This window comes from Somniosus microcephalus, chromosome 30, assembly GCF_052327205.1.
Source record: "Somniosus microcephalus isolate GS21.2 chromosome 30, FLI_Smic_1.0, whole genome shotgun sequence".
NCBI lineage: Eukaryota > Metazoa > Chordata > Chondrichthyes > Squaliformes > Somniosidae > Somniosus > Somniosus microcephalus.
The window spans coordinates 31,024,982-31,049,312 of record NC_141016.1 but is presented as its reverse complement, the minus strand read 5'-3'; the positions used below and the strand labels follow the sequence as shown (position 1 = coordinate 31,049,312).

The window sequence follows — 24,331 nt, the reverse complement described above, 5'->3', positions numbered from 1 at the left end:
GCAGGATGATATTTGGGTTCGACTATATAATATTGGGTTTTATGTCAAGTGGTACAGAATATAGAAGTCGAGATTTAATGGTGAATCTCTATAAAATCTTACTCAGACCATAGTTAGAGCTTTGTGTACAATTTTGCACTCAACGCTATGGGAAGTATGTTGAGGCAAGAGAGAGAATAGAGTACAGCACAGATTCACTGGGATGCTGCCTGGTGTGAGGAAATACAAATAAGACAGACTTGAACAACTGGGGCTGCTTTCATTAGAACAGAGGAGATTGTGGGATGATTTGACAGAGGTGTTTAAAATGATGAAGGGTGGGGGAGAGTGGATAGAAACAGTACGCAGTGGTCGAGGGGCCTAGAACGAAGAGACTCCAATATAAGAATACACGTAAGGGATTTAGGACAGTGAGCAGGAGAAACTATTTTACACAGAGGGTTGGGAGGCTGTGGAATACACTACCAGAGTTAGTGACTGAAGCAGAGGCCATGTCAACATTTAAGAATAGGTTGGATAGGTGGCTGAAGGAAAAGGGGATAAAGAGACATGGCAAAAGAGTGGTGCAGGACACTGCTCGTGTGGAGGATAAACACCAACACTGACTGGTTGGGTCAAACGGCCTGTTTCCATGCTGTCATTTCTATGTAATTCAATCCTCAACAATAGTTTCCCATCGCTGGTATCACCCTGGTGAATCTATGCTGCAAGCTTTCTATGGCTTTAATGTTCTTTCTATAATGGGGTGCCCCAAACTATAAACACTCCTCTAACTGTGGCCTAACCATCGGCTTGTACAACTGTATTACCTCATCACTGTTGTACTCTATGCCCCTACTGATAAGACCCAAAATGATGTTGGCTTTATCTACCTGCACTCGCACTTTTAGAAAATGATGTATTGCAATCTATACAGAGATGCTGTTGATAAGTGGGAACATTGCTTGTACTGTTGCATAGTGAATCATGTGATTATGCCAGAGTCTTGCTCAGAAGCTCTTCGAAGCCCCAAAGGAAGCCCAAAACACTTCGAAATAAAGAATTAATCCACCTCTTTGTTGAAAGACGATAGCTATAACGTCACTTATCTAGTGACATGCTGCAATTAGTCTTACCTTGATGGCGACTGGGTAGACAGTAGCTCTAATTTCAAAGCTGCCCTTCTTGAACATCATTACAGAGGTATTGTTGATACAAGTTCCTGTAAAGATGGACACAGTCAGGCACCATTACTGCAGGGTTTGGAATTTCCCACAGGGCACAAACTAGGGAAGACCTTTGGCCCAACAAGCTCATCTTTACATTCTCCATTATAACATCGAACTGCCTCTTGGAAGACTCCGAATTTTGTTTGCATTCATTGCTCTACATAGGGCAACATACCGGACCATACGGATCACGCTACGTGAAGAACTGCTTCCTGAGGCATTGGAGCTTTTCTTTTTCCGTTTTGGACCCATGTCCTCTGGGCCTGCACACAACATTTCATTTGATAATGCTCCAGATTTTCTTTTCCACTTGGTATATTCTTGATTTCAAGGATGAAGGGTCATAGTTTTAAAGCTTTCCTCCACAAATTATCATATGTTTAAAGTCATAGCACAAGAAACAGGCGCAAGAGTCGGCCATTCGCCCCTTTGAGCCTGCTCCGCCATTGAAGAAGATCATGGCTGATCTTCTAACAATCTTGACCCACTTTGTGTGTTACAACCCTATCTATTGATTTGAAGCACTTATCTTCAACACAGTGCAGAGTGACAACAAGGTCTTAACTAAGTAGGCAGAGGTCTCCGATGCAAAAGCATTCAAAATACAAATAGATGCCATAATGGAGAATGCTGATGCACTAGATAAATGAGCTTTGATGGGCTAAATGATCCTTTCTCCCCCTTACTGCTTTTACGTCCTGTTCTGAAGGGAATATCCCCAATTAAAGGCTACCGTTGCTTCAGTTACATCAGGAACATTTCCTGCTTCTGTTGACACACAATAAAGCTCCATTTTCCCCAAGCTTCCTTTCCGAAAACAGAGATTAAACCCTCTCTAAAAACAGCAGATAGTAATTCACTCTGTCAAGTACCCTGACTCCAGTGCAACTGCAATGTGGGAAAAGCCACATTTTAATATGGAGTTTTAATTCAGAGGGGAATGGACAGAAACCAGAATAGAATTATTGCAGCTCCTACCTACAGTATCCTACAGAGGGGATGGCGAAAGGTAGACAGGAAAGGTCAGAATAGGAGCGCCCAGGGAAACGTATGCTCTCAAACAGATTTCAAGATCTAGCTTCCTGTGGGGAAAATGAGGGCTATGGGCAGGACCATCAAATAAATATCAATGGCCCCAATGTACAAGAGGTGTCTCTGGGGGAGGGGAGAGGAGGAGATTAGCAGCACAGCTAGAAATGCAGTAGCGAGAGGGTATTCAATAGCTAAAGGGGCTGACACGATCTTTTGCAGTCCAGATTGACAGTCCCAGATGCTTTGTTACCTCCAGGTGCTCGGGTAAAGGACACATCACATAGACTGGAAAAGGTTGTGCAAGGGGAGGGAGAGAAACCAGTCCACCTGGAGCCCAATGATGTAGTTAGAGATAGACCTGAAGTCCTGCAAAACAAATTTATGAGATTAAGAAACAAGTTTGGGAGCAGGACTTCATGGGTGGTATTCTCAAGGTTACTTCCCCAGCCATGCGCTAGAACAGGGAAGGACAGGAGGATTAGGGAACTCAATGCCAGGATAAAAGGAGTGGTGTCAGGAAGAGGGATTCCATGTTGCACACTGGCACCATTTCCGGGACTAATGGGAGCTATTCCTCAAGGATGGACTACATCTGAACAGAGGGTCCTAATGTATCGGGAAGACATTTTAAATCGGGAAGGGACAAGATATTTAAACAGGGGAGATGGGGCTAGGGAAATAAAACCAACCGGGATCGGCTACTGAATGGGGATAATATTAAAACTTTAGAATGATACAGCACAGAAGGAGGCCATCCGTCCATTGTGCCTGTGCTGATGTATTCAGGCAGAAAATAATTTATCAAGAGGGATATGGAGTAGAGGAATTAAATTCAAACAAATAAGTTATAAACAGGGTAAAGACTGATGTAAAGGTAAGGGCAGCGTTAACAAAATAATCATGGGAAAGTGGGTAAGTGGCTTTTTAAAAGTGCAAAAATAGGTTGAATGCACAGATTGCAATATGCAGAGTATAGGAAATAACTACAAGAACTGAAAGCAATTATTTTACAGGAAGATCGAGACTTCACATATTAACAGAAGCCTGGATGCAAACTGGAGAAGAATGAAAAATAAACATATTGGGACACAATATATTTAGGAGATAGAAAAGATAAGAAAGGGGGGAGGAGGGAGGGATCTCCTATCGGTACAGGGCCAGCGGGGTGCTCCGAATCCCTGGAGTCTTCCCGCCTTTTCCTGCCACATTCTCAGGCCATAGGAGCCTTCTCTTTGCCAGATGTTCTGTGCTTCCCTCCCCCGCTGCTATTCCCATTTACACCTCCTCTGGACCCATCTTTTGATTCTTCACTTGTCCCATTACCATCCCTTTTTGCCTTGCACCATCATCCTTTTTGTCATTTAATGACTCCTGTCTTCCACCCCTCCCTTTGTGGTTTCCTTCCTCCCCCACCACCCCCGCCCCCCCACCCCACACACACTTTCCCCAGGCACTGTACATGCTTAAAAACTGTTAATCTCTAACATAGTACCATAAAATCATACAGCGCAGAAGGAGACCATTCAGCCCATCGTGCCTGCTCTCTGAACGAGCTCTCCAGTTGGTCCCACTCATTTGCTCTTTCCCCATAACCCCGCAAATATTTCCTTTTTAAGCATTTATCCAATTGCCTTTTGAAAGTTTCTACTGAATCTGCGTCCACCACCCTTTACCAATGATCTTAAATCTGTGTCCTCTAGTTACCGACTTCCAGTGGACACTGTTTCTCTCTATCTACTCCCTCAAAACCCCATATAATGTGGAACACCTCGATTATATCTCCCTTTAAGCTTCTCTGCTCCAAGGTGAACAATCCCAGCTTCTCCAGTCTCTCCACATAACTGAATTCCCTCATATGCCTGGTACCAGTCTAGTAAATCTCCTCTGCACCCGCTCAGTCATTGACCTGAAACGTTAACTCTGTTTCTCTCTCCACAGATGCGGCCTGACCGGTTGAGTTTTCCAGAATTGTGTGTTTTTATTTCAGATTTCCAGCATCTCTGCAGTATTTTGTTTTTGTTTTGAATTAGTTATATCTCTTTTTGCACTCTGAGCTTTGCTCCCATTGCTTCTCTTTCTCTATTTCTATCAGATGGATTGCATCTGCACATACTAACAGAAGCAAGGGAAGAGATAGCAGAGGAACTAGTACATATATTTAAAAAATAATTAGAAAAAGGAATAGCACCAGACAGCTATTGCTATTCCTATATTCAAAAATGGAGATAGAACAAATCCAGTTAGTAGGAAAGATATTGGAATCTTTACTCAAAGATGTAATAGAAAAACATCTAGCAACTGGAAATATCATCAAGAATAGTCAGCATGGATTTCAAAAGGGAAGCTCATGCTTGACCAAATGAATTCTTTGAAGAAGTAACAGAAAGAGTAGATAAGGATAATGCAGTAGATATAATATATTTGGACTTTCAAAAAGCCTTCAAAAAGGTACCGACCACATAGACCGACTAAGGTCAGGGCATATTAGGTCATGGGACAGGCAGCAGAATGGGTAACAAACTGACTACAAAACAGAAGAGAGAGAGTAGGGGTTAAGGGTAGTTACTCAGACTGGTAGAAGGTGGGAAGTGGTGTTCCACAGGGATCGGGACCACTGTTGTTCACCATTTACATAAATGATTTGGACTCAGGAATCAGAAGTACTACATCAAAATTTGCAGATGGCACGAAATTGGGGGATGTAGTTAATACTGAGGAAGACTGCAACTAAATACAAGAAGACGTTAACAAACTTGCAGAATGGGCATGTAAATGGCAAATGAATTTCAATCCAGATAAGTGTGAGGTGGTACATTTTGGTCGGAGGAATCAGGTCTAGACACTGAGCGGAGACAAGACTGTTTCCAGCTGAGATGCCCTCTTCACTCAAATATCCAGAAGACATTGAAAATGGGCACTTGTGCGAGGCACTGGAGAGTCCCCGACTCCTGAGGAACCATACTTCAGCACAACTCGGCCTTTTGAGGGAAAGAAGCGAGAAAACTGGAGACGATGGGGGAAGAAAGAATATCACAAATTTACAAGTGAAAAATAAAGGGTACCACTCTCTAGCTGCATTGTCACACTCTCAGGAGAACTTAAATTATATTTAATACATTTCTTTCAGTGGAAAATTTCACAGTATAGCTAAAGGGTACAAAACGGCATCTGTGAATTGATCGTCCCAAATGATGCAAGTCTTGCAAAAGAAAACTACATTACAAGCAGGTTATAGAAGCTGGCGATGTGACAGTTATGAACTGGCAACTGATAGTTTGCCATTTGCCTTGTAGAGCTAGGGCACATTTCCTCTTCCGTTGTTATAGATGCAGCAGCATGTACCATGTGGGGATTCTCCCGGCATCTCCAGCCTGGCGTCTGGAGGGTACTAGTGTAGGTTTGGCAGATACGCACCTTTCCATTCAATCCAGCTCCTTCATTCCCCTTGGAACCAATGTTAGTGACATGTACGATGTGTGAGCATGTACCAAAAGTACTAAATTCAACTCAATCACCACCTCGCCAAAGATAAATGCACTGCTGCAACAGGCTGGCATCTGCTGATTGATATAAATGTGAGATTACAGCTGTCAGGCTCCTATTTCAAGTTGCACAGGTGTGTGTCAGTACTGTAGACACTTCAAAACAAAGGTCGCTGACAGAGATGGAGCCAAAGTTGTGTAGGAAACAGTTACTGTAGGGAATAGCGTCTCAGCTATTTCTATCCTCAAACAAGCCTCGAGAGGCTACTTAATCATGGGAAACATCACAGCTGAACCCAATGTAGGCCAAACCCAATGGTCACAGGTGGTCTTTCCAGCAGGACGGTCACTGAATAGTAATCAGGACCTTTGTACCTCAATGCAGCTGAGTCCAATTAGACCGACTGCTGCTCAAGCTGAACTTGTCTAAGAATTGAGTGGGAATCGAACCGGAGGCCTTCTGGTCTGTATAGCCCAGTTACACACTACCCTTACCAACTGAGCCATCAAAGGAGCCTGTAAGTTGACTTTTAAGTTATTTCACCACCTATCTGATGATAATTCTGTTTTCCATAGTGCAGATACCGCGTCAGGGCCAGTACAGCTGCTGCTTATAGGAATGGAGAAAGACCATTTGCTACCAAACCACTTAATGCGCTGACACTTACCTTCTGGGAAAATCAGAATTGGAAGCTTAGTCTGGTCTCTTACATGTTCACTCAGCCTAAAGGGATCAAAAAGAGCAGAGTTGGCCATTACAAATAAAATAATGTACATCTACAAATGTAGAACTCCTCTTGGCTCTCTGATGTGTGCTTTTTAAGCATGTGATGTGGACCAATCAGATCCCAGAGCCATTAAAAAGAAAGTAAACTTTGTAGCCAGTCTCCCCCTCCCAAACCAACAGGCAATATTACTGGCGCTCTATTACTACACCAACAATAGTGTTCTGGCAATCTGCCGATAAGCCAGAAGACGAATCTGAAGGACTATATAGTTACCAAATCCTTTAAATTGCAGCTCCTTTTATCTCACCTTCTTGCAACAAGATTGCGATCTCGGACCTCTGATCTCTCAAACCAGATGTGAGGACAAGCCTTGACCATGGCTCTCTGAATGACTCCCATCAGCCCACCATGAATCTGTCCTACCTGTAGAAAAATCCAGTTACACACAGCGTTAGGATTATCCTCGTTACTTCAGTTAACAAGTTCTTCTCTAGTTGAATATCGGAGGTAAAAACAGAAAATGCTGGAAATACTCAGCAGGTCAGGCAGAACTGGCTGACGAAAGGTCATCGACCTGAAAGGTTAACTCTGTTTCTCTCTCCACCGATGCTGCCTGACCTGCTGAGTATCTCCAGCATTTTCTGTTTTTATTTCAGATTTCCAGCATCTGCAGTATTTTGCTTTTGTATTAGTGAATATCTGAGGGATAGCTTTTCTCTTCCCTCCTCCATCCCCAACCCATACATTACAGATTCTTCAACTGAGTAACGATGAACAACCTGCATTTATACAACAACAACTTGTATTTATAAAGCTCCTTTAACGTAGTAAAAAGTCCCAAAGCACTTCACCGGAGTGTTATAAGACAAAAAATTACACCGAGCCACATAAGGAGAAACTAGGGCAGGTGACCAAAAGCTTGGTTAAAGAGGTAGGTTTTAAGGAGCGTCTTAAAGGTGGAAAGGTTTAGGCAGGGAATTCCAGAGCTTAGGGCCTTGGCAGCTGAAGGCAAGGCCATCAATGGTGGAGCGATTATAATCAGGGATGCTCAAGAGGGCAGAATTAGAGGAGCGCAGATATCTCGGGGGGTTGTGGGGCTGATGGAGATTACAGAGATAGGGAGGGGCGAGGCCATGGAGGGATTTGAAAACAATACCTACTTTTTTCTTGACTGGTTAGTACTACAATATTACCAGTAGTAAGGGATCAGAACTTTATCACTCGAAGAATATTAAGTTACACTTACACTACATTTTACCACATAAAACCATCTCAAAGCCTTTCATATAATTAATTATTTTTGCTTTTATGTAGGGAAATACAGCAGCCATTCTGTGCCAGTAACATCCCACAAATAGCAATAAAACAGACCAGTTAATTGACTTTTCTGATAGTATTGGTTGAGGGAGAAATATTGGCAGGATCCCAGTAGAACTCCCATCTCTTTTAATAGTGCCATGGGACCTTCAACTGCCAAGTGTAGCACCAGGGGCATGAGTTCAGCAATACCTACATCTCAGTAATACTGCAAGTTCTGTGCTCTCACCCTGTTAACGGGTTTTTAAAAAAAAAAAATTATTCGTTTTTATGGGATGTGGGCATCGCTGGCATGGCCAGCATTTATTGCCCATCGCTAGTCGCCCTTGAGAAGGTGGTGGTGAGCCCCCTTCTTGAACCGCTGCAGTCCATATGATGAAGGTACTCCCACAGTGCTGTTAGGGAGGGAGTTCCAGGATTTTGCCCCAGCGGCGATGAAGGATCGGCGATATATTTCTAAGTCAGGATGGTGTATGACTTGGAGGGGAACTTGGAGATGGTGGTGTTCCCATGCGCCTGCTGCCCTTGTCCTTCTAGGTTGAAGAGGTCGCAGCTTTGGGAGGTGCTGTCGAAGAAGCCTTGGCGAGTTGCTGCAGTGCATCTTGTAGATGGCACACACTGCAGCCACGGTGCGCCAGTGGTGGAGGGAGTGAATGTTTAAGGTGCTGGATGGGGTGCCAATCAAGCGGGCTGCTTTGTCCTGGATGGTGTCGAGCTTCTTGAGTGTTGTTGGAGCTGCACTCATCCAGGCAAGTGGAGAATATTCCATCACACTCCTCACCTCACTCAACCTCACTATCATCTGACCCAGAGTGGAAGTGCTACCAATTTAGCCAAGCTGAATAGATTCCAGTGAAGGCCATGAAGCAGCCAGTAAAAATCACTTCAAGAGGCAACTGGATGTATGTGTGTCTAGACAGAGAAGAGATTGAGAAAAATGTTGAAAAGGTGGGGCTGATCTAGGGGTGGAAAGTTTCCAGTAAATTTCCGGAAATTTTCCACGGGAAGTTTAGCTTGGGAATTTTGCCCAAAAAAGCACATGCTAGCATAATATTGTTTTTCTTTTTTTCCCCCCACAGGTCCTCTCTTAAAATTACTAACAGAGATGGAATCTTAATTATTCAGGAATTTCTTAACCAATATATGTTTATCTTCTTACTTGGCTTGTTTTAATAATTACAAGTTTTGTGTGTGACTGTGAACAAATGTGTCCTGATTGGTTGGATGAGTGGATGAGCGATTAGCTCCCTCTATTTGTAATATTTGCATATCGAATTGTGATTGGCCTGCAGGCATCTGTAAGACTGCTATAGTTTTTTTAAGATCCAGGTTAGGGGTCCTGAGGGAAGTCATTTTGTTTTCTGCTGATGTTGTAATGATGCAGTAAGTAAATCAGACTTTATACCAAATAAACCAGTTACTTGTTGAACTCTGTTGTCCTTCAATTTAAAATATACAAAATAATACACTATTGATGATGTAGCGTCGTGTGTGTACAGGTCATGCTTCCATCACATGGAGCATCAGCAAAAATGTACTCACCCTGTTGCAATCGTGCTGATCGACCGCAGTTCGACACAGAGATGAATGCCCTTTATTTCTCTGCATAGAACAATGCCACGTTTACTGTCGGATGTGTGGAAGCATTTTACCCCAGGCATTAAAGATGGAAAGACTGTGTACATGTGCAAACACTGTAGAAAGCCATATGTAAAGAATGCCACAAAGATGCAGCAGCATTTATCCAAATGCAACAACTTCACTCATATTACGTCTATTGGGTGCGCAGCTCATGGGCTTAACCTGCTCCTCAAGGACATCATGGGTTTGAGAACCATGGAAGCACTGTACAAGAGAGCCAAGCAAGTTGTTAAGTATGTCAGGGGAAAACAGGTAGTTGCAGCAACCTACAACTCCAAGCAAATGACAAAGAACAAGAACACCACACTGAAGCTGCCCAACAACACTAGATGGGGTGGTGTTGTCATAATGTACAACAGCCTTCTGGAGGGTAAGGAGTCGCTGCAAGAAATGGCAATATCCCAGTCTGGGGATATGGAAACCACCATCAAGAAAATACTGCTGGATGATGTGTTTTGGGAGAGAGTGGTTAGCAGCCTTAAACTACTCTCACCAGTAGCATCTGCAATTGCTCAGATTGAAGGAGATGACGCTGTCTTGTCAGATGTTCTCAGGCTTTTTACTGATTTAAAAGAACAAATCAGCATTGCCCTACCCACATCCCTGCTGCTCAAAGCAGAGGAGAAGGCAATTGTTCAATTCATACAGACGCGTCAAGAATTTTGTGTCAAGCCGATTCATGCTGCAGCATACATGCTGGACCCAAAGCATGTTGGGAGACCAATACTTTCTGGAGAACAGATCAACAGCGCTTAGTGTGATTTCTACCCTCTCACACCATCTCAATCTGGATGTGGGCAAAGTTCTGGGAAGTCTGGCAAAGTTCTCTACCAAGCAAGGTCTTTGGAATGGGGATGGGATAAGGGAATCATGCAAGCATATCAGTGCACATACCTGGTGGAAGGGACTTTGTGCATCTGAGGCCCTGTCACCTATTGCATCGGTGATACTCCAAATCCCACCTTCATCAGCGGCCTCTGAACGAAACTGGTCACTTTTTGGGAATACGCATACAAAGGTGCGCAACAGGCTGACTAACAAGAGAGTGGAGAAACTGGTGGCTATCCGGGCAAACCTACAACTTATTGAGCCAGATACAGAAGTGTCCATCACACAGCTAGACACTGACACAGAGGAGGAAATGGACACGTCAGAGCCAGAGTCAGAGAATCAGGAGGAGCAATGAGGAGTAGAAGACTCAGAAGACTCATGAGTAGAAGACTCAAAGGGACAAAATAAGGACAAATTACAGGCTAAATAAGCTGACGCTCTTTTTATTTTATTTTAGATGGGTCTTTTTTGTGGGGGTTCAATAAAGTTCAAAATTATAACCTAAATAAAGTTTTGAAAGCCTGTTTTTATTTGTATGGAACAGTATGTCTATTTTGACAACAAAGATAACATAAGGGTCAGAGACAAAAACCATCAGTGTGCAAAAAAACTCTAAATTCCCATAAATTCCCATGGAAAGTTTCCTCTTTTAAAAATTCCCAGAATTTTGCAACCCTAGGCTGATCTATGAAAAATGGGAGAAGTCTTTTTTGGCCCAATTTCTAAAACTTATGTTTTTATGCAAGATTGCTGCTTTGTCTTTCATTCCAGTCACTCAGTCTTTTACGCTCCCCATTCTGAAATCATACACATTTAAGTGAGAAGCTATTGTGCAGCTTGAGTTAACTCTAACCCAACCTTCCTTTTCAGACATGATTCAACCACTATTAAAATTATGACATTTTAAAGGGATAAGGACAATTTGCATAATCACCTTTTCCACACAATCACATCACCCCCAAACATCACTGTGGGTTGTCAATGTCATTTTCAATGTGGAGAAGTGTGAAGTGATGCACTTTGGGAGGACTAATATGGAGAGACAGTTTACAATAAATGGCACGATTTTGCAAAGTGTCGATGAGCAGAGTGACCTTGGTGTCCATATACACAAATACTTAAAAGGTGGCAGGGCAAGTTGATGAGGTGATTAAAAAAGCATCTGGGTTACTTGGGATTATAAATAGAGGAATAGAATATAAAAGCAAAGAGATCAGGCTCGAACTTTATAAATCACTAGTTAGGCCTCGGCTGGAGTATTGTGGGCAATTCTGGGCCCCACACTTCAGGAAAGATGTAAAGGCCTTAGAAAGGGGACAGAGGAGGTTTACCAGGATGTTACCAGGGATGAGGGACTTCAGTTATGAGGAGAGGTTGGAACAGTTCGGACTGTTCTCCTTGGAACAGAGAAGGTTAAGAGGTGACCTAATGGAGGTTTTCAAGATGACGAGAGGTTTTGATGGAGTAGATCGAGAAAAACTATTCCCTCTGGCGAGTGGGTCAATAACCAGAGGTCAGAGATTCAAAATCATTGGAGAAAGATCTCGAGGGGAGAGGATGAGAAATGTTTTCACTCGGGAGAGTTGTGGGGATCAGGAACGCTCGACCGGAAAAGGTGGAGGAAGCTGATTCCATCAATAATTTTAAATGGGAGTTGGATGGGTTCTTGAGGATGAGGAACTCACAGGGTTAGGGACACAAAGCGGGGATGTGGGACTCAGCACGACGGCTCCTTCAAAGAGCCAGCACAGGCCCGACGGGCCGAATGGCCTCCCTCTGTGCTACAAGCTTCTATGATTCTATGATTTTGAATTTACAGAAGGCTGTTGAGTATCATTTGTGGTCACTTGAATGTGAACAGATCCTTAATGGGTATTATAGGGATATAATGGATTGGGGTGGGGAGGGGGTGCAGAATGATATCTTGAAACATAGGGGCAAAGCTTAAAGAGGTCACAATCACCACCCCAGAGACATGATCTTAATAAGTCTGGTCGTCTTACTACTGTTGGAATCCAAATGTCAAGAATTAGAAAGCACTCACCATAGCGTAGAAGCCATCACTTGCCAGGATGATGACATCGATTGGAGAGGTGTGGTTTGCAACACATATGCCTCCATTTTTAGGCTTGTTTTCACTGCCGAGGAAATGAATAAAAGGAATGAACACAAAGCAAGGCAGTCGCTGGAGAGTTCCTTGCCTGAAAACCTGTGCCATGTCGTGTGCTGGCTCAGGGCATCACTGTGCAGCCACTCCCCTCTCGTTCCACACACAGGTTTGGGGAAGTTGTCCATTCTCTCTGGTTCCCCATTCACTCAAATGCACGTCAGTTCAGGATGTTTCTCAGTAATCTCTCCCTTTCTTTCCACACCTACTAATAGCAATACAACAACTTTGCCTTCATGACATACAAAAAGGCTTCTGGGAAAGCTTTACAGGGCACTAGGGAGAGAAAAATAAAGGAAAGGGTCAGGAGGAGGCAAATGCATAATCTACGGGGAGGTTTTGAAGGCAGAGAGAAGGTTGGCAGAGATGTAAAGGGTGAGGGCAAGGTGGCAGAAGTGATCACAAATCGCCTCATTCCTTGCTTGACCATTAGACACTGGAAAACCACATGATATATGCAGGAACACAGGGCTCAAAGGGACCATGGTGGTAGGGAGGGACAGGGCTATGGAGGGAATTGAAGATGAGGGCTAGAGTTTTCTGGAATATAGGAGGCTAATGAGTTTTGTGAAGACAGAAGTGATGGCAATGTGGCCTTAGCGTGGGCAAGGACATGGGCCGCAGAATTCTAGATGACTTGCAGAAAGGGTGACAAGCAAAGTGTTCAAGTCCATATAGATTAAAGTGTGGATTAAATAAACCATCTTTCTGGGGTATAAATTCTCATCTCCTTCCATCATGCACATCATGATGGAAAGAAAGCCAAGGGGACTTTCTGAAACATAAATATAACCTTTATAAAAAGATCATTTTTGTTACCTCACAGACCTGCCATTGTGGGTCTGCTTTCTTTCTTCGATCAGTTCTCTGCATTTGTACCTTGCTGTCCAAGCCCTGACCTGTCTCTTCTCATGCTGACCCTTGACCCTCCCCACCTTCTCGTGCTGACCCTTGACCACCTTCTCATGCTGACCCTTGACCCTCACCACCTCCTCGTGTTGACCCTCGACCCTCAACCACCTTCTCGTGTTGACCCTTGATCCTCACCACCATCTCGTGCTGACCCGTGTCCCTCACCACCTTTCTTTCTGTAAGTTTCAACAGCCAGTACGGCTGAAGAAAAAGCAGCAGAAAGTGGGGGCAACAGCAGAGGGAAATGGCTGGATGGTATATGCGTATTAGCAATCTTGTTGTGCGAGGCCCCTTGGGGAGGAGCGATCATAATACAGGTAGACTATCCTTTATCCGAAAACCTCGGGACCAGCCGAGTTTCGGATAAAGGAGAATTTCGGATTTCGGAAGGTGGGTCGGCGGGGGTCCGCGGGGGGGTCGTGCGCACGACTTACGCTGACGCTCAGCGTAAGTCAGTCGGGGTCGGTTGGTTTCCTTTTAATCTAGCATTCTGACACACTGAGTATATGACTTGCCCGTGGTCCTGGAGATCTGGTTTAAATGTAAAATCTTTGTGGAAGGTGGATCCTATTAGTCTTGAGCTTTGGAGTGCACGTCATGCCTGATGTGAGAAATTGACTGTCCGAGAGGCCGTGGTGCATTCAAAACTGTACGTTGATCTTGCAAATTCTTGTCCTCATCACAAACAGTGTTAGAGATGAAAAGTGATTGGAGTAACCCAGGTGACTCAGTGAGTAAATACATTTCTGCAAAGGATCTGAGATTAGTGGGGTTGCATAAGCCGCAAAATTCAAAATCAGAACACCAAGTCCTGCTGGCGGTTGTCGGTTGTCGGGGCCAGCGGTTGTCGGGGCTGGCGGGGTCGGCGGTTGTTGGGGCCGGCGGGGTCCGCGGGGGGGTCGGCGGTTGTCGGGGCTGGCGGGGTCCGCGGGGGGGTCGGCGGTTGTTGGGGCCGGCGGGGTCCGCGGGGGGGGTCGGCGGTTGTCGGGGCCGGCGGGGTCCGCGGGGGGGCCGGCGGGGGGTCGTGCGCACGACTTACCCTTTATCCGAACTTCCGAAACCGGAACCCTCTAAAAACCGAAGGTTTTTTCGTTCAGCGTAAGTCGTACGCACGACTTACGCTGAACGAAAAAACCTTAGAGGGTTTCGGTTTTTGGAAGTCCGGATAAAGGGTAGTCTACCTGTATGATCGAATTCTTCATTAAAATGGAGAGTGAAGTAGTTGACTCAGAGACTAGGGTCCTGAATTTAAATAAAGGAAACTACAATGGTATGAGGCACGAGTTGGCTAGGATGGATTGGGGAACGTTACTTAAAGGGTTGGCGGTGGATAGGCAATGGCAAACATTTAAAGATCGCATGGATCTACAGAATTTGTTCATCACTGTTTGGCATAAAATTAAAACAAAAAAGGTGACTCAACCGTAGCTAACAAGGGAAATTAGAGATAACATAAGATCCAAGGAGAGGACATATAATTTGGCCAGAAAAAGCAGTAAACCTGAGGATTGGGAGCAGTTTAGGATTCAGCAAAGGAGGACAAAGGGATTAATTAAGAGGGGGGAAATGGAATGAGAGAGTAAGCTTGCAGGGAACATAAAAACTGACTGTAAAAGCTTCTATAGATATGTGAAGAGAAAAAGATTGGTGAAGTCAAACGTAGGTCCCTTGCAGTCAGAATCAGGGGAATTTATAATGGGGAACAAAGAAATGGCATCACCAATTAAATACATACTTTGGTTCTGTCTTCACAAAGGAGGACACAAATAACCTCCCAGAGATGTCAGGGGACATAGGGTCTAATGAGAGGGAGGAACTGAATAAAATCAGTATTTGTAGGGAAATGGTGTTAGGGAAATTGACGGGATTGAAGGCCGATAAATCCCCAGGGCCTGATAATCTACATCCTAGGGTACTTAAGGAAGTGGCCCGAGAAATAGTAGATGCATTGCTGGTCATCTTCCAAAATTCTATAGACTCTGGAACAGTTCCCATGGATTGGAGGATAGCTAATGTAACCCCACTATTTAAAAAAGGTGGGAGAGAGAAAATGAGGAATTGACATCGGTAGTGAGGAAAATGCAAGAGTCCATTATAAAAGATGTAATAACAGAGCACTTGGAAAACAGTGACAGGATCGGACAAAGTCAACATGGATTTACAAAAGGTAAATCATGCTTGACTAATCTACTGGAATTTTTTGAGGATGTAACTGGTAAAATAGATAAGGGAGAACCAGTGGATGCAGTGTATTTGGACTTTCAGAAGGCTTTCGAGAAGGTCCCGCATAAGAGATTAACGTGCAAAGTTAAAGCACATCGGATTGGGGGTAAGCTACCGTCTTGGATAGAGAACTGGTTGGCAGACAGGAAGCAGAGTTGGAATAAACGGGTCTTTTTCTGAGTGGCAGGCAGTGACTAGTGGGGTACCGCAGGGATCGGTGCTAGGACCCCAGCTATTCACAATATATATTAATGATCTAGACGAGGGAACTAGATGTAATATCGCCAAGTTTGCAGACGACACAAAGCTGGGTGGGCGTGTGTGTTGTGAGGAGGATGCAGAGAAACTCCAGTATGATTTGGACAGGTTGGGTGATTATACTGCATTTGCCATGCATCTGCCCAATGTGAATAAATGCGAGGTTATCCACTTCGGTGGTAAAAACAGGAAGACAGATTATTATCTGAACGGCAATAGATTGGGAAAAGGGGAAGTGCAACGAGACCTGGGTGTCCTTGTGCATCAGTCGCTGAAGGTAAGCATGCAGGTGCAGAAGGCGGTTAAGAAGGCAAATGGTATGTTGGCCTTCATAGCGAGAGGATTCAAGTACAGGAGCAAGGATGTCTTGCTGCAGTTATACTGGGCCTTGGTGAGACCACACCTTGAGTATTGTGTGCAGTTTTGGTCACCTTATCTGAGGAAGGCTGTTCTTGCCATGGAGAGAGTGCAGCGAAGATTCACCAGACTGATACCTGGGATGGCAGGAATGACGTAAGAGGATTGGGTCGATTAGGCTTATATTCGCTAGAGTTTAGAAGAATGAGAGGGGATCTCATTGAAAATTATAAAATTCTAACAGGACTAGACAGACTAGATGCAGGAAGGATGTTCCCGATGGCAGGGGAGTCCAGAACCAGGGGTCACAGTCTAAGGATAAGGGGTAAGCCATTTAGGACTGAGATGAGGAGGAATTTCTTCACCCAGAGAGTGGTGAACCTGTGGAATTCTCTACCACAGAAGGCAGTTGAGGCCAATTCATTATTAAATATATTCAAGAAGGAGTTGGGTATATTTCTTCAGGCTAAAGGGATCAAGGGATATGGGGAGAAAGCAGGGACAGGGTACTGAATTTGGATGATCAGCCATGATCTCAATAAATAGCGGAACAGGCTTGAGGGGCCGAATGGCCTACTCCTATCTTCTATGTTTCTATGTTTCTAAACCAAATCTATAAAACCAACTCTAATGATAACTCCCAAACTAGTGGCTAGATCCTCCAATTACATTTTAATATGTAACATAGAAAAGTAAATAGAAAATGTTGACATATCAATTCACAATAGTGAACTCTGAACGAAAAGTAAGACCAAGTATCAGAAAAGGAAGTAACTAAATACAGATGTAGAGATACAGATACCAGTAAAGTTGTAGTTAGAATTCAGAAAATGCTACACTGGGAATTAACTTATTTTGTCCACACAAGTACAGTATGAGATTGTAACCTTGTGCTTTCTCTTCAAACTACGCATAAGCCTGCCCTTTCCATAACACGACAAAGAAGGAGGTTCAAAAAAATTATTTCCACATTGGTTATTAAAATATGGAAATCATCAGTACAAGTTGTAACTGAACTCATGACATTTAAGAGGGAATTGGGTAAACACATAAAAATGTAATAATGGGTATGGGGAAAGAGCAAGCAAGTAGGATTAGAGGAGATAGCTCTACTACGTATATATCATCCAAAACACCCTGCTGCCCATACCCTAACCTGTTCACCCATCACCTCCGAGGTTGCTGACCCACATTGGCTTCCTGTCCACCAAGGCTTCAAATTTAAAATTCTCATCCTGGTGTTCAAATCCCTCCATGGCCTCGCCCTCCCTCTCTCTGGAACCTCCACCAGCCCCACAACCCTCATAGATGTCTACGCTCCTCCAATTCTGGCCTCTGGCGCATCCCCGATTTTAATCGCTCCGCCATTGGCGGCCGTGCCTTCAGCTGCCTAGGCCCTAAGCTCTGGAATTCCCTCCCTAAACCTCTCCGCCTCTCTCTCCTCTTTTAAGATGCTCCTTAAAACCTACCTCTTTGACCAAACTTTTGGTCACCTGTCCTAATAGCTCCTAATGTGGCACGGTGTCAAATTTTGCCTGCTCCTGTGAAGCACTTTGGGGTGTTTTACTATGTTAAAGGTGCTATATAAATGCAAGTTGTTGTTGTATATAGAGCAAGCACCAGCTCGATGGGTCAAATGGCCTCCTTCTGTGAAGTCTCTATGATGCTATAATATAAACGTGTGACATTCCATAAACTTTCCAACTTTTATTGCCAAGCACAAACACCTGATGACATGATCGCGCACAAACAAGTTCTGCTATTCGCTGCTACATACCCACCTGTCATGGTAGTGAATAATAGCGGTCAGTGCTCGCACACAAATCCTGTAGCACATCAAATGTACATGCTTGCTGAGAAAGTCCTTCAACCTAGGCAAAGGGAGGAGAAGGAACACTGCAAAACTTTAGTGAATTGAAATATTAACAGAAGCCAGTAGACAGAAGCTGCAGTATGCAGAATAAAAAGATTTCAATAAAATTTACAAGATCTCCCGTGGAACTGTTCAAACTTATATTGCGGAAATGCAATGTCTACCCGATAAACCACAAGATTCCACATTCAATTCCTAGTATGTGCTGTGTCACCTGAGTTTTGATCAGTTGAGCCATTACATAGAATGTACACCACAGAACATAGAAATATAGAAGATAGGAGCAGGAGTAGGCCATTCGGCCCTTCGAGCCTGCTCCGCCATTCAATGAGATCATGGCTGATCATCCAAATTCAGTACCCGGTCCCTGCCTTCTCCCCATATCCCTTGATCCCTTTAGCCTTAAGAAATATATCCAACTCTTTCTTGAATATACTTAATGAACTGGCCTCCACCGCCCTCTGTGGCAGAGAATTCCACAGGTTCACCACTCTCTGGGTGAAGAAATTCCTCCTCATTTCAGTCCTAAATGGCTTACCCCTTATCCTTAGACTATGACCCCTGGTTCTGGACTCCCCGGCCATCAGAAACATCCTTCCTGCATCTACTCTGTCCAGGCCTGACAGAATTTTATAGGTTTCGATGAGATCCCCTCTCAATCTTCTAAACTCCAGTGAGTATAAGCCCAGTCGACACAATCTCTCCTCATACGTCATTCCTGCCATCCCAGGTATCAGCCTGGTGAATCTTCGCTGCACTCCTTCCATGGCAAGAACATCCTTCCTCAGGTAAGGTGACCAAAACTGCACACAATACTCAAGGTGTGGTCTCACCAAGGCCCTGTACAACTGCAGCAAGACATCCTTGTTCTTGTATTCGAACCCTCTTGCTACGAAGGCCAACATACCATTTGCCTTCTTAACCGCCTGCTGCACCTGCATGCTTACCCTCAGCGACTGGTGTACAAGAACACCCAGGTCTCTTTGCACTTCCCCTTCTCCCAATCTATTACCATTCAAATAATAATCTGCCTTCCTGTTTTTGCCACCAGTGGATAACCTCACATTTATCCACATTATAGTGCATTTGCCATGTTTCTGCCCAATCACCCAACCTGTCCAAATCGTGCTGGAGTTTCACGACATCCTCCTCACAGCATACCCTCCCACCCAGCTTTGTGTCGTCTGCAAATTTGGAGATATTATATCCAATTCCCTCGTCCAGATCATTAATATATATTGTGAACAGCTGGGGTCCTAGGACCGATCCTTGCGGTACCCCACTAGTCACGGCCTGCCACTCGGAAAACGACCCGTTTATTCCAACTCTTTGCTTTCTGTCCGCCAACCAGTTCTCTATCCAAGTCAATACCTTGCCCCCAATCCCATGTGCCTTAATTTTGCACGCTAATCTCTTAGCCATTCGGCCCAACCAGTCCATGCCGGCGTTTATGCTCCACTCGAGCCTCCTCCTGTCTTTCCTCATCTAACTATCAGCATAACCCTCTATCCCTTCTCCCTCATATGCTTATCTAGCTTCTCCTTAAATATATCTATGCTAGTCGCCTCAGCTACTTTGTGTGGTAGCAAGTTCCACATTCTCAGCACTCTCTGGGTAAAGAAGTTTCTTCTGAATTCCCCATTTGATTTCTTGATGACTATCTTATATTGATGGCCTCCAGTTTTGCTTTTTCCCCACAAGTGGAAACACGCTCTCTGTGTCCACTCTATCAAAACCTTTCATAATTTTGAAGACCTCTATTAGGTCACCCCTCAGTCTTCTCTTTTCCCAGCCTGTTCATCCTTTCCCGATAGGTATAATCTCATATTTCTGGTATCATCCTTGTATATCTTTTAGCACCCTCTCCAGTGCTTCCATATCCTTTTTATAAAATGGCGAGCAGAACCGCACACAATATGCCAAGTATGATCTGACCAAGGTTCGATACAAGTTTAGCATATCTTCTCTACTTTTCAATTTTATCCCTCTAGAAATAAACCTCAGTTCTTAGTTTGCTTTTTTTAAGTCTTATTAACATGCGCTGCTACTTTTAGTGATTTCAGTATTTGTACTCCTAGATCCTTATGTGCATATGTGCCCATTCCGCAAGTTTATTCATGTCTTCTTGTAATTTGTTGCAGTCTTCCTCAGTATTGATTATCCCCCGCAATTTAGTGTCATCTGTAAATTTAGAAATTGTGTTTTTGATTCCAAAATCTAAATCGTTAATATAAATTGTGAACAATAGTGGTCCCAGCATTGATCCCAGTGGGACTTCACTTTCAACCTTCTGCGACTCTGCTTTCTGTCTTGCAGCCATCTAGCTATCCATTCTGCTACTTATCCCCTGGCTCCGCATGCTTTGACCTTATTCATTAGTCTATTTATGTGGCACCTTATTGAAGGCCTTTTGAAAATCTTGATAAATTACATCTACTGCATTACCCTTGTCTACTCTCTCTGTTACCTCTTCAAAGAATTCAATGAGGTTGATCAAGCAAGACTTTCCCTTTTGAAATCCATGCTGACTTTTCATTTTTCATTGTTATATTTTTGGTTTCTCAATGTTTTTCTATTTTCTCCTTTAGTAGGGATTCCATTATTTCTCCTACCGCCGATGTTAAGCTGACTGGTGTATAGTTCCGTGGACATGTTCGATCTCCCTTTTTAAATATTACAATTGGTCTCACTGTCCCTTAGCTAGAAAAGGTTAAAAAAAAAATCAGCCCAGAGTTCCTATTGAAAAGAGTACCAGTGAATGCTGGATGAGAAAGGAAAGTTAAGACGACAAATGTCTATTACGACTCCAAACTGCAGACTGCAATTTCACCATTCCCATTCAGGATCATCTTATTGTCTGTCATGGTCTTCACCAAACATAACCTTCTTACAAGTTTTATATGCAAACAACCACACTCAAATGCCAAATGGATTAACAGAAACATAGAAGATAGGAGCAGGAGTAGACCATTTGGCCCCTCGAGCCTGCTCCGCCATTCAATGAGATCATGGCTGATCATCCAAATTCAGTACCCTGTCCCTGCCTTCTCCCCATATCCCTTGATCCCTTTAGCCTTAAGAAATATATCTAACTCCTTCTTGAATATATTTAATGAACTGGCCTCCACTGCCTTCTGTGGTAGAGAATTCCACAGGTTCACCACTCTCTGGGTGAAGAAATTCCTCCTCATTTCTGTCCTAAATGGCTTACCCCTTATCCTTAGACTGTGACCCCTGGTTCTGGACTCCCTCGCCATCGGGAACATCCTTCCTGCATCTAGTCTGTACAGTCCTGTCAGAATTTTATAAGTTTCATTGAGATCCCCTCTCATTCTTCTAAACTCCAGCGAGTATAAGCCCAATCGACCCAATCTCTCCTCATACGTCATTCCTGCCATCCCAGGTATCAGCCTGGTGAAGCTTCGCTGCACTCCCTCCATGGCAAGAACATCCTTCCTCAGATAAGGTGACCAAAACTGCACACAATACTCAAGGTGTGGTCTCACCAAGGCCCTGTACAACTGCAGCAAGACATCCTTGTTCTTGTACTCAAACCCTCTCGCTACGAAGGCCAACATACCATTTGCCTTCTTAACCGCCTACTGCACCGGCATGCTTACCTTCAGCGACTGGTGCACAAGGACACCCAGGTCTCCTTGCACTTCCCCTTCTCCCAATCTACTGCCATTCAGATAATAATCTGCCTTCCTGTCTTTGACACCAAAGTGGATAACCTCGCATTTATCCACGTTATATTGCATCTGCCATGCTTCTGTCCAATCACCCAACCTGTCCAAATCATCCTGGAGTTTCTCTGCATCCTCCTCACAGCACACACGCCCACTCCGCTTTGTGTCGTCTGCAAATTTGGAGATATTACATCTAGTTCCCTCGTCTAGATCATTAATATATATTGAATATATATATTGTGAATAGCTGGGTTAAGCATCCTCATGAAATATGTGAGTGATTGGGTAGCACCATATGCAGTGACCCCTGACTGGATCTAAACATTCTGGAAGGATCAACTTTCTCTCTGAATAAGTACAAAGATTGCTTTTAGAATGTAAAATATAAGGAGTAGAAAGAAGAAAACTTCAATCCACCCAAGTTTAGGTCCAAACCAAATCCTTTAGACTTTGAATTATAACAGGACTAAACATGAATGGTACTTAGGTTTCAGCTAACGTCCCAGTCGGGTACAAGTGTCCTTGGTGCCACGGTCCAAGGAGAGGAAATCCAGTCAGGGTTCCTTCTCCTGATCACAATCCAGTAAAATCCACTCTGCTGGAAAGTGCATGCGTGAGCAATAGGTGAGGACATGATTGAACTAAGTTGCGATGCCCTCTATGTGGACATGAAACAAGGACAGGGTCACGCTGAGACTCAATTGTAATGTCCTCCACTAATGACAACTTTGCCAAACCTCACTACCTAAACTCATGTGTGAAGACTGGCCATTATTGGCAAGGTGCTGGAGCTCTGGAATTGTAGCCCAACATGAGTCAACATCTTCAGTGAGGAAGAGGCAGTAGAAAATTGGGAAAGAAAATAAATTTGATGTCAGATGTGTGAACAGGCTTACAAAAGCCCTGTTCGGGTTATAGTGAAGGCAGCACTCACCAACCATTTGGTAAATATCCCACAATGGACGTTGCAATCACCAACAAGCTAATGCCAGTAATTGCCAGGGTAACCCTAAAAAAAAACACAAGAATGTCACACAATTAGGTTTTAATGCAGGTTGCAAAAGTACACAAAAATCATTTTGTACGCAGGCCTCGTTTAACTCTCCCTGCGCACAGCCCTCATTTAAATCTCCCTGTGCACAGTCCTCATTTAACTCTCCCTGTGCACAGTCCTCATTTAACTCTCCCTGTGCACAGCCCTCATTTAACTCTCCCTGTGCACAGCCCTCATTTAACTCTCCCTGTGCACAGGCCTCATTTAACTCTCCCTGTGCACAGGCCTCATTTAACTCTCCCTGCGCACAGTCCTCATTTAACTCTCCCTGTGCACAGCCCTCATTTAACTCTCCCTGTGCACAGCCCTCATTTAACTCTCCCTGTGCACAGCCCTCATTTAACTCTCCCTGCGCACAGTCCTCATTTAACTCTCCCTGTGCACAGCCCTCATTTAACTCTCCCTGTGCACAGCCCTCATTTAACTCTCCCTGCGCACAGGCCTCATTTAACTCTCCCTGTGCACAGCCCCCATTTAACTCTCCCTGTGCACAGCCCTCATTTAACTCTCCCTGCGCACAGGCCTCATTTAACTCTCCCTATGCACAGCCCTCATTTAACTCTCCCTGTGCACAGCCCTCGTTTAAATACTTAGGAGTCTTGCTGTCAGGAAATCATCTAAATAGGAAAATAATGCCTTCAAACCTCTCTACCCTCCCCAAAAGGAAGCAAAAAATCAGACACACATTCCCTTCAGTTTCCAAGTTATAGCTCCTGTTGCGTTCTGTAGTTACTCTTAAGACACATGGACCTTCAATGAAGGGTCTAACTGAGGCGACAAGTTGACTATGTCCCTTTATGAATTTTGCACGCAAGATGAAAAATATTAGTATCCAGGAGTGAAATATTTTCCATTTCAAGCACTCCAGGGTCAGGTACATGATAGTTAGATGGTCTGTAAAGTTTCCTCTGCGCTGCCACAATCCAACCTCAGTAGCACATCCCCTTACTGCTCCATTTGGCATTCCACATTAGTTACACTGTAGCTTTTGCTGGAAACATTGCCAAATTAAATTTCAGTCAGTGCCAAATTAGGGGCAGGCTAATGCTGTAGCCATCGGTTCAAACTAGTTTCTCTATTTCGGCCCTAACTGGAGTATTGTGTCCAATTCTGGGCACCACACCTTAGGAAGGACGTGAAGGCTTTGGAGTGGGTACAGAAGAGATTTACTAGAAGTGTTGTGTATGTACCTTTAAGAGAATAACTGGTCTCAGACTGCAGTACCGGCAGTGACCACCCCTGTATAAAAGGCGCTAGTGAGCCTCTGTAGTTTCAGTTTCCCGATTGACTCCTTTCAGTAAAGACTTGTTTTGTTCAACTCCTGCTGTCCGTGTCTCAATCATTCACGGACATAATACTGGCGATGAGCAGATGCGAACTTACCTACAGTCTGCACCACCTCCTGGGATCCATTCCTGCAGCAAAGTGAGCAGAGGTCGAGGCCAGAAGGAAGAAAGAAGCAGTAGAAACGGGCGTTGACCGTGGGCATCCGCCCCTGTGTTAGCGGAGTTGAAGATTGCTGGAGAAGCTGTCGAAAGCGGGGCCTGGTTCCTGTCGAC

The 24,331-nt window shown here is 44.1% G+C and overlaps 1 protein-coding gene across 2 annotated transcripts in view; it reads right to left on the bottom strand.

Moving 5' to 3' along the window:
* Nucleotides 1-24,331, bottom strand: part of LOC147098093 (glycerol-3-phosphate acyltransferase 4) — a 179,910-nt gene that overhangs the window by 15,228 nt on the left and 140,351 nt on the right. For both annotated transcript variants that reach the window (XM_085971325.1, XM_085971324.1), the window contains 6 exons: nucleotides 22,653-22,727; nucleotides 17,938-18,027; nucleotides 12,284-12,377; nucleotides 6,758-6,873; nucleotides 6,391-6,446; nucleotides 1,116-1,201 (listed from right to left, as the gene is read on the bottom strand). In XM_085971325.1, coding sequence (XP_085827451.1) covers nucleotides 1,116-1,201; nucleotides 6,391-6,446; nucleotides 6,758-6,873; nucleotides 12,284-12,377; nucleotides 17,938-18,027; nucleotides 22,653-22,727 — 517 coding nt within the window. The remainder of the gene's footprint in view (nucleotides 1-1,115; nucleotides 1,202-6,390; nucleotides 6,447-6,757; nucleotides 6,874-12,283; nucleotides 12,378-17,937; nucleotides 18,028-22,652; nucleotides 22,728-24,331) is intronic.